General features: G+C 34.4%; 1 protein-coding gene and 1 long non-coding RNA gene across 2 annotated transcripts; one reads left to right on the top strand and one right to left on the bottom strand.

The window, feature by feature from the left end:
• Window positions 1-4557: 4557 nt before the first annotated feature.
• LOC136272869 (uncharacterized) lies at window positions 4558-10981 on the bottom strand. The gene is made up of 3 exons (XR_010710911.1): window positions 10874-10981; window positions 5928-5999; window positions 4558-5242 (listed from the first exon to the last, which is right to left on the bottom strand). It is a non-coding gene; the product is annotated as an uncharacterized lncRNA (long non-coding RNA).
• Window positions 9397-11015, top strand: LOC136272868 (uncharacterized). Its single transcript, XM_066075793.1, has one exon. It carries the CDS (start codon window positions 9769-9771, stop codon window positions 10744-10746), a length of 978 nt encoding a protein of 325 aa, XP_065931865.1. The 5' UTR covers window positions 9397-9768; the 3' UTR covers window positions 10747-11015.
• Window positions 11016-11215: the final 200 nt, after the last annotated feature.

Raw genomic sequence — 11215 nt, 5'->3', positions numbered from 1 at the left:
TCTAAAAAAAACAGTAACGAATTTCTAAACACTTATTAGTGGTACACAAAAATACCTTTTAACTAAAATGAATGAAAAGGAGCTGATCCTTCAAAAAAGGGACACAAAAGGGATATATAGTCTTTCACCCATTACTCTTAGGTCCCGCCTCCTTTTCCTGATACGTTTCGTTGACGAAGATCAAGAGTAAGATCATTCCATATTCTAAAAATCGGACGGAAGACCTCCTCGTTGCTCGCAACGAGATCGTGTCTAGTTATTTTTCTTTTTTTTTCTTACAAATTTTGTGTTCAGGATTTCTCAAAAGCTACTCGACCGCTTTACACGAAACTTTCAGATTTGATAAGATAGTGGTCTGAACCTTATTGGAAATTTTTTTTACCGATGACGTCACTTTCGGTTTTGAGTTATTCACAATTTAACGATTTTCAGAGGGTCGGCTTGTCCAGGGGTAAACTCCTAAACGATTTAAGATATTGGGTTCAAAATTTCAGGAATTGTAGACAAAAGGTTGTAGATCTGACATGTGGTATACATATTTTCCTGTGACCAAAAGCGCCGAAGCTCGCCCGAGCTCGAAAATTACGGTTAAAAAAGCGTCGTGATTTTTCGTGGTTTTCTTTCAATATCTCTTTCCTCGATAAAATTTTGTTATAAGATGTAGAACAAAAAATCTTTATAAAGTCAAGGGCGTTTATGGGATATCAAGAAAAAGGGACTGGTCCTTCAAATAAGGGACTGAGAGGGCTCTAAAGACTTTTTATGATAGCTTTTTACTGTGAAATATTTTGTGATACGTTAAAGAAGCAATTATGTTCATTCTAACGTTATTTACATACATATGGCAATTATTTACTCCTTTGTCACGTAATTAGGGATTTTAAGGGGCCAGTAGTCCAAAACTTTGATGCTTAATATCTCAAAATGGAATGAAATTTTGAAAAGCAATATTGAACAAAAGATGCTCAAAATATTGAGCTTAACAACATGCATCCATAATTTTTTTGTTATGCGGTCCCTAAAAGGAGATGCAGGGTCGGCCCCTAAAACGGCCCTCTCCAAATATCTGGAGAACGGTACAGAATTTCTAAACTTTTGTTGAACAAAATGTGTTTGAATTGACAACAACTTTCATTTGAAATCATAACAAAGGGGCTGGCTCTTCAAATAAGGGGCTGAGGGGGCTCTAAAGTCTTTTATTGATAACTTTTTACCGTGAAATATTTTGTTTTACATTATAGAAGCAATTATGTTCATTCTAACGTTATTTACCTATACATGACAACCATTTACTCCTAATGTTTCGTAATAAGGGATTTTAAGGGGCCAGAAGTCCAAAACTTTGATGCTCAATATCATAAAATGGAGAAAAATTTTGATAAGCAATATTCAACAGACGATGCTCAAAATAGTGAGCTTAACAATCTGCAACAATAATTTCTTTGTTATGCGGTCCCTAAAAAGAGTTACATGGTCGTCCCCTAAAACGGCCCTCTCCAAATATCTCGAGAACGGTACATAATTTCTAAAAACTTGTTGAACAAAATGTGTTTGAATTGATTAGAGCTTTTATTTGAAATCATGAAAAAGGGGCTGGCCCTTCAAATAAGGGGCTAAAGGGGCTCTAAAGTCTTTTAAATATAACATTTTACCGTTAAATATTTTGTGATACGTTATAGAAGCAATTATGTTCATTCTAAGGTCATTCACATATACATGGCAATCATTTACTCCTATGTTACGTAATTAGGGATTTTAAGGGGCCAGAAGTCGAAAACTTTGATGCTCAATATTTCAAAATAGAGAAAAAATTTGAAAAGCAATATTGAACAAAAGATGCTCAAAATATTAAGCTTAACAATATGCAACCATAATTTCTTTGTTATGCAGTCCCTAAAAGGAGTAACAGGGTCGTCCCCTAAAACGGCCCTCTGCAAATATCACGAGAACGGTACAGAATTTCGAAACACTTCTTGAACACAATGTGTTTGAATTGAGAAGACCTTTCATTTGAAATCAAGAAAAAGGGGCTGGCTCTTCAAATAAGGGGCTTAGAGGTCTCTAAAGTATTTTAATGATAACATTTTTCTGTGAAATATTTTGTGATACGTTATAGAAGCAATTATATTCATTCTAACGTCATTCACATATACATGGCAATCATTTACTCCTATGTTACGTAATTAGGGATTTTAAGGGGCCAGTAGTCCAAAACGTAGATGCTCAATATCTTTAAGTGGAGGAAAACTTTGAAAAGCAATATTGAACAAAAGATGCTCAAAATATTGAGCTTAACAATATGCAACAATAATTTCTTTGTTATGCAGTCCCTAAAAGGAGTTACAGGGTCGCCCCCTAAAACGGCCCTCTCGAAATATCTCGAGAACGGTACAGAATTTCTAAACACTTGTTTTACAAAATGTGTTTAAATTGACAAGAACATTCTTATGGCATCAAGAAAAAGGGGCTGGCCCTTTAAATATGGGGCTGAGGGGGCTTAAAGTTTTTTAATGATAACATTTTACTGTGAAATATGTTAAGATACGTTATAGAAGCAATTATGTTCATTCTAACGTCATTCACCTATACATGGCAATCATTTTCTCCTATGTTACGTAATTAGGGATTTTAAGGGGCCAGAAGTCAAACACTTTGATCTTCAATATCTGAAAATGGAGTAAATTCTGAAAAGCAGTATTTAACACAAGATGCTCAAAATAATGTGCTGAACAAAGTACAACCATGTATTGTTTGTTATCTGGGCCCTAAAAAGAGTTTTAGGACCGGATATCAAAACGATTTTTCCCAGATAATTCAAAAACGGTAACCAATTTCTGAACACTTATTACCGGTACACAAAAATACCTTTTTAACTCAAATGAATGAAAAGGGCTGATCCCTCGAAAAAGAGACACCAAAGGGGTAGATAGTCTTTTCCCCATTACTCTTAGATTCCGCATCCATTTCCAGATATGTTTCTAATTCGGACGGAAGACCTCCTCGTTGCTCGCAATGAGATCGTGTCTAGTTTTTTTCCCCTTTTTTTGTCCACAAGATATCTCAAAGATGGCTGGATAGATTTTCTTGAAATTTTCAGGACAGATAGAGAACGATAATATCTCCAGGCGTTTTTTTTTCATAATTCACTTCCTGTCTTCCGTTTCCTGTCCCGCGGTAAAAAGCTATGGACAATGAGATCTCAGGAACGATAAAGACTTGAACCTCCAAACTTTAAGGGATGATAGACCGTGTTTAAACTATTTTGTTTTGTTCGTCGTAACTTCCGGTCGTCACCGGAAGCACTTCAAAAATTACATTTTTACGCATTTTATTTGTTTAACTCAGAATTAAAATATAATTATACACGCTTTCATAAGTCATCTATCCGATGATTAATAAACAAAAAAATATTACTTCCGGTGAGATATCTCAAATATCTCAGGTAGTCTATTTAAAACAAATATTATTACAGCGAGATCTCATTAACTGTACGTGACCAAGACACGAAACTTACGTGGATGATAGACATTTGATAGAAGATGTGTTTAACCGCTCTCATTTTGTCAACCGTCACTTCCGGTCCATACCGGAAGAGTTCAAACAATTCAAGTTGATTAAGAGTTTTACTGTTTTGTTTGACAATATAAGATAAGTTGATAGCCAATAAAGTCCTGTTGTGTAATGGTTAAGAAATACTAACTTTCATTTTCATTGAACACTTCCGTTTGTCCGTTTCCCGTCCCGAGACAAAAAACCTTGTTTCCTAGAGATCTCAAAAACGGTGACAACTTGAACAATCAAACTTTGTGGGATAATAGACCTATGTATGTACATGTCTACACACTATTTTGTTTTGTTCGGCGTAACTTCCGGTCGTCACCGGTAGCACCTCAAAAATTGGGGTTTTTTTCATATTTTATTCATTTTACACAAAATGAAAATATCAGTATACAATCTTACATATGTCTTCTATATACTGTTAAATTAGCAAATAAATTTTACTTCCGGTGAGATATCTCAAATATCTCTATGTAGCTTTCCTTGTTACGAATTTGATGTCCACGAGATTTTTGTCACTGTAAATGATTAAGAAACGAAGCTTTCATGATTGATAGAAATTTGACTGGGGATGTGTTTAATGGGTTAAATTATGTCAACTGTCACTTCCGGTTCTTACCGGAAGGGTTCAAACAAATCATGTTTTTAACTAGTTTAACTGACTTTCTTGGGTGTTTCATCTAGCCTGATAAACAGTGATGTACGCTTAGCAAATGTACGAGAAATACCAGCTTCTGTTTTCTATTAATCACTTCCGTTTGTCTGTTTCCGGTCCCGAGACAAAAAATATTGTTTCAAAGGGATTTTAAATTTGGCAGAGACGTGAACAACCAAACCTTGAGGAAAGATTGACTTATAATTGTACAAAGGGTTAACATTTATGTTTAGTTCAGCGTTACTTCCTCTCGTCACAGAAAGTACTTCAAAAATTGTTTTCTTTTTCATTCTCGTTGTTTTACATGTTAGAATGTCTGGATATATCATTCACAATAATTATCATATCCACTTTTTTTTCTATGTGAGAGAAGCAATGTCTTACAGTTAATTTGATACATGTATATCAAAACGGAAGACCTTTTTGTTGCTTTTGCAACAAGAGTCTAGTTTAATTTCTTTTCGTTAGCATATGGAACTATTTTGTAAGTGTGTTCGATATGTTTTCTAGTGTTAGCGTAGGATTTAAATAATGCGGATGGATATGCATGTTATATGTCACAGGTATTTAAACAGGTGTATCTTACATGTGGTCATTCGAGTTCGTATTCAGCTTTCAATATGTCCGATATTGAAGAACATAACTCAGGGTAAATCGAAATTAATATTGCTTCAGATTCTTTATTTTGTAGAAAACTTCAAAAGACAGACGTCATCAAGATGTGGGGAATCCTTAATTGAATAAATATTTAATTTGTATATTGTCTTACAGAAGACCAGGAAGAAGATAAACGCTTTGATATGTATTTATAATTAAAGCTGAGTACATAACTCATGTCTATAATAATAAATTGTTGCATTTGTAATGAGTTTTTGTTATTAATTGCTATAAAAAAGAAATGTTTTATTTGCGGATGAACAAAGTGAATGAGAAAACAACAAACTCTCTTGCCGCATTCTTGCGAACACTTCTGAGAACTACAGAAAGATCAACGGTTCCCGTTTTTTGAAGTAGTGCTGTCACTTTAGCCTGTAGTAATAAAGATTATAATACATGTAGTACAAAGTACTTGCTATAAGAAATTTATTTCATGCACAAATAAAATAATAATTAACTAAATTCATTTCATAGAAATTGATAATTTATATTATTTTTCAGACATGCCTATCAGCTGGTTACTTAAAGGGGCGTGGTCACGATTTTGGTCACATTGTATTATTCTTTTTTATTATTTACAATGCATTAAAAATGCATATCTAATGATCAAATGAAATGTGGGTTCCATTCGATGAGTTTTAAGCAAGATACAGGGCTCACAATTCTTCGTTATGTGAACAAGGCTCGTGCCCTGTTTTTGTTTACAATAGGTTCAATATACCAGTAAAAAACTTTTTGAAGCTGATTTGTCTATCTTCTTATTCATTTTAAGCATAATTAATTAGTTCCTAACGATTAACACATTCAGTTTAGGTCTAAAACTGGAATTTTCACTTCAAAATTCAAAATGTAAACAAAAGCTTGTTTACATAGCGAAGAATTGTAAGCTCTGTAACTCGCTTATAACTCAACAAATGACACTCAAATTTTGGTTGCCTATCGAAAATTCCTTACTCAATGAATGTTTACCTTAAAATCAAAAAAAAAAACTTTGACCAAAACCGTTACCATGCCCCTTTAATATACTTGCCTGTTAAATTATATTTCATTAACTTACTTTTAATTCTGTGTCTGGATTGACTGGGAATAGCATGATCGGGAACTTCTTCAGGTGTTCAACAAGAGGCGCCTTTGTTAAATGAGAATAAAAGTCCAATGAGGATGAAGAAATTATTAATTCAATTTTTTCATTCAGCGAAGTCGTCCTCTTGTAAGTTAAAGCCTATAAGAGGAGTAATTCAATTTATTCATAGGGCAATAAATTGTGACACAATCTTGGTAAAAGAGGCATGGGTTGCATCTCTGATATTGGGGCAGCATATACTGCAGGTTTGTGGATAGCAATACAAGTACTAAATTAACGATACCACTGTGCATCTTTGTATTGTCTTTGTAAAGTAAAGCGTGATCATTTTTTTTTAATAAAAATGCATATTGGAGTTATATATTTGTTTTTCTTGGTCTACTTCAATTAAGACTTTTTTTATATCGCCTCTCGACTCGAATTTACCAAATAATTCCCAAAATACTAAATTATAAAATGTTTACCAGGGTGACTGAAACATCGTGTATTATTTGTGTTTTTTAACAATTTTTAAAAAAAAAACTTTCAAGACATGGTCAAATTTATAGTTCTGCGCAGAATGTAAGATTCCATTGATAATAATATAACATAAATGACCATAGGGTATTAATTTTCCCATACGTAGTATTAGCAATATAAAACGCCTCATATCACGGTTTATTTGCACGCCCAAGTATCCCTTTATATACAAGCCCGTTAAGATAAGCTTATTTAGATAATCGGGTTACATCTGGCCAATATTCAGAGAGAATAAGTTATTGTTATGCTTTTCCCGATAGTGTTCCTTAAATAAGGTATCAATATCAAAAAGGAAAAATAATATAAGGTTCAGAGAAATTCTTGGTTGTAGCGTGGGGCACCGGTGTTGATCATTGCAGTTAATTGGTGTTAGTCAGGAGCATATGAGCCTTTCAGAATCACTGGAGACAAATGAAATGGATGATAAATATACAAAAACAAGAATGAAAACGTCGATGACGAACTACACATCACTCTGCTATTATTATTATTATATTGACTTATATAGCGCAAAATATACATGTAGTTTCTGTGCGCTATACACTGTGTTAATAAAAGGGATGTGCTAATAAATGCTATGTTAGGGATACTTTTAAAAAATAGAGTGATGATAAAACAACAGGAGCTTATCTAAAACATAATTAAAGGATGAGCAGGATATGTACATTCGTAGTCTTTACATACTAATCGTCTATGTTTTATATTCACGCTTGAACAACAGTGTTTTGAGGGTCTTGCGGAATGCTCTGTGTGTTTTAAGCTTGCGAAGTTACAGTTGGGCACCTAGAGTGTTTATAGCTCTTGCGCCGTATTTATTTGATGACCTCTTCACTACCAGTTTTTATTGGTCAGATGATGATCTCATTGTCCTGTGTGGTTGGTAGACAGAACATAGTTCGCTCAAGTATGTTGGTGCTGTTGAGGAATGTAGTGATTTGTGGATGGTTGTCAGTACTTTGAATATAACACGTTGTTTTACAGGCAGCCAGTGCAGTTCTTGAAGTACTGGCGTAATGTGTTGTCTGTAATGTGTTTTTGTTAGACAACGTGTAGCGCTGTTTTGAGCCACTTGTAACTGGTGCATCTGACGATCGGTTATGCCAAGCAAGAGGGCATTGTGGTAGTCAAGATAGTATATGCCTGTTGCATTGATGATATTTGCACAAGCTTCTTGGGTGAGATGGTGTTTCACCTCCCAGATTCTCAGGATGTTAAAGTACATCTTTCTGGCGACAGAGCTGACTGACTTGTTTCTCCATTGATAGGGTAGCGTGTAAGACAGCACCAAGGCTATTAGATGAAGTGTTAGTTCAAATTTTATAATTCATGGAACTTTGGTGTTGCAGGTTCTGCCGTGTGAGTTAAAGACTTCCTTTGAATACATAGTAAATTAATTAAAAAATATTATTTAATGATAATAATAAATAGTATGGAGTGGATTTAACTGACTTTTTTATTTACCAGTTTGAATTATTATATTACTAAAAATAAATTATACTAGCATCACGTATTTTCTTTACATAATTATGCACAACAGGGAGGACTTCACCAAAATGTTATTTTAGATTGGTATTAAATCAGATTTATAGGTACCAGTACCATGTCCATTTACTATTATTGTTTTAAAGCTGTGCTTCTGAGTAAAAATATAGATCTGACCACCAACATTGTTTCGTTTTTTAAGATCCTAAAATGCGTGCTGCTAAATGAATTATTAAGCAATAGATTGCACCCCAGTTAAGGCAGCATTGTGTGAATAGTGTTTCTGTTTAAGTTTGTACTTTAAAGTATAGTTTTGTTCATCAATTATGTATAAATCGAGTGCATCAAAAATAATGACCAAATGATTTTCCATAATTTTAAAAGAGTTACTTTATTTTATTTTTTTTTAATTTCTATACTGTATAATTGTCTCACCACTGACAAAATTAGCATAGCTCATAAAATTCTAATTATCTACCAGATGATATCATGGTTTACTCCAATGTTTGCAAATTCTAAGATGTTTTACTTAATTGTTTGTGTAACGTGTTTTTGCTAATCATAAAAAATTTTCAGTAATACCGTTATATTTTTCTCATGTTTTACATTTTTCAAAAGGCTGTATATTTTGATAATGACCCATTTAAAGCAAACGTTTTAAGAATAATTACCTCATGATTTGTTTATTTAATGAGACTAGTAATTGTGTTGGCGTAATGTAATTAATTGATACGTTTATTATTTCTAAGGGTAAATCCTCTGAGTCTCTACAAGTGTAAGACAGGTTCAGTAAGGGTGGAATATGAACAAACAAAAAATATATTGCTAGTATATTTTCTAAAAACCAGCTGACCAAGTTTAATGTGCAAAAAGTACCTTGGCTGAAAGTCCAACCATCATTGATTTGTAATGCAATCTATTTTAAACTATCTTTAAATAATCGAATAAATTAAGTAATTGACACTGGGTATTCCTTTGAGGGTATTGGGATCCTAGCAACTACTAAACAATGCTGGGAATCCTTCAATTCAATAAACAATACTATATTCAGGGTTTTAACTTAACAGTATGTTCACTTTTTATTTGGCTATACTGCTTGCAAAAATTAAATCGTTTTAACTTTCGATAAATTTCAAATAAGTTATGTTATCTTTCAAAATGTGTAATTAATGATGTGATGTCTTGCGTGTTTACAAATTGGCGTCAGAGGCATGTTATTGCCTTTACATGACTTTTGCACTCTGGGGTATCTTAAATCCCCTTTAAAAACTCTATGCTTAGATCTAGGTTATTATTATAGTCAGACATTAACTGAATCACGCGTCGCGTCGATACACATAATTGTCGAAATAATACACTTGGATGCTCGAGGAAAAATCAATATGTAAACAACAATAAATTCTCCTGTTTATGAAGTCGCATTTTTTAGATTTGAATTGACTAGACATTTAAAAGCTTTTCACCGCATCATGTCAATCACTATACTTTCATTATCTTCCGCCAATAGAATCAGCTAGTCCCAGCTTAATATCTAGTGGCATCTCGCTATGATGCTTCTCCCTCCACTTGATCCATACAAAGTCTGTGTTAACAGGTCGTCAATAATCGATTCCTGTCTAATGAGGTTGGAACTTGCTGGTTCCTTGGTTTGTTATAAGGACAACATTCCTTCGCTTTACGCTACTTTTCTCGATCACCAGTTACTCGAGCTTCACGATTGTTATATAATTTCATTTCAAGTGTTTTATTGAACATGGAAATTAAGTGACTACACTGTTTATCACCAGAGTAATAAATGGTATGATCTTTAAACATGGAGGGACAAACGTTAAATTTACGAACAAGTGAAGAACAGAAAATGATGTCGCCAAGGGGGAGTGTTTATAGTCCCAAATCGTTCTCACCAAAAGGAAAGGAAACTCAAAGATTTTTCCCACCTGATCGACCAAAGTTTGGAACTCAGAATTCAAGAGAAAGTGATGAAACATCTCGATCATCAACGTCCGACAATGCTGAAGCTCCCTTGTCGCCAGAAGCACGACTTGATAGTAGGAGGATGTCACTTACAAGTTATGGTCGCCGACGTTTATCCATAATATCCAATACCCCACCAGCAAATCCTCAACCACCAATAAGGACTTTCAAATCTCTTGGTGGTAAAGTCGCATCCATGGTTCGCGCCAAGATGGCTTTTCAAAAAACGAAGTTATCGGCTATTGACGACCAAACTGAAATGACTATGATAAAAGAGCTACCCAAGAAGCCTAGGTTTAGCTCATTCATGTCGCCCGAAGCCCAATTCGCTATGATGAAAGGATATGAGGATAACGTTTACGGGAAAATGTCAAGCACCCAGCCAGAGAGCAAACCATTTCTAAGACGGAATAAAACTCCAGAACAACCAATTGATATCAAAGATGTTAAACGACCGGCTATCAGTCGCCAACAATCACTTCTAGATGTTCGAAAAAATCCGTACAGTCCCCTCTTCTCTAGCACACCCCGTTCTACGTCAGAATCTGACAGTTCCCGGAGACCTCATACTGCACACAGGATTAGATCATTCTCAAGAACACAGAGTCTTCCGACATTTGTTCCAAAGGAAAAACAATTAGTGCTGACCTACAGACTTCAAAGTGCTATGGACATGCTTGATACTCTGCGTTCTAATGACGGTGAAAACCCGTTGTCTCCGAGGATCAAATCGGCCAGAAGTGTCATAAAACCTGTAGAATTTAACCAGTGGACACAAGCATGGAGTAAAGAATTCCAACTTGCTACCAAAACCTAGATCAACCTATGTTTGTGATGAATTAATGTGCTTAATCTTTCTGTTCACTCAGTTAAACTTTTTGATAAATGTACATGTATATCATTTATATAAATAGCTTCAGAATCAAGGATGATACAAGACTTACTTTTTGCTTTAAAGTTTACACCATGCCTAAAGACGTTGTATCATAACTGAAGTATTCATATTTCAAATCGAGCCGTACGTAGAGTTTCCCAACAGCAAGTGTGCCATCAATATCTTCATGCAATAAAATCTTATGTCGATTTTGTTTGCCACTTGTTCAGTTTATGGGTCCACATTAAAAGGGAGCACCGCTCCATTAAGCGTTGATTGCACGGAGTTATAAAGTATTATATTTATATTGAACTTGCTTCTCGTACTACTTATATATTTTGACATATCGTGAAAATTTACCAAGGATCGTAGCCGACAAATACATAGAGATAAGTTTCTATTTAAAGTTGTC

Source organism: Magallana gigas, chromosome 2, assembly GCF_963853765.1.
Source record: "Magallana gigas chromosome 2, xbMagGiga1.1, whole genome shotgun sequence".
Classification (NCBI taxonomy): domain Eukaryota; kingdom Metazoa; phylum Mollusca; class Bivalvia; order Ostreida; family Ostreidae; genus Magallana; species Magallana gigas.
The sequence above is the reverse complement of the archived record's forward strand: the minus strand, read 5'-3'. Positions and strand labels throughout refer to the sequence as shown.

Coding starts and splice junctions, on each gene's coding strand:
- LOC136272868 (XM_066075793.1), top strand. CDS start 9,769: ATGGAGGGACAAACGTTAAATTTACGAACAAGTGAAGAACAGAAAATG.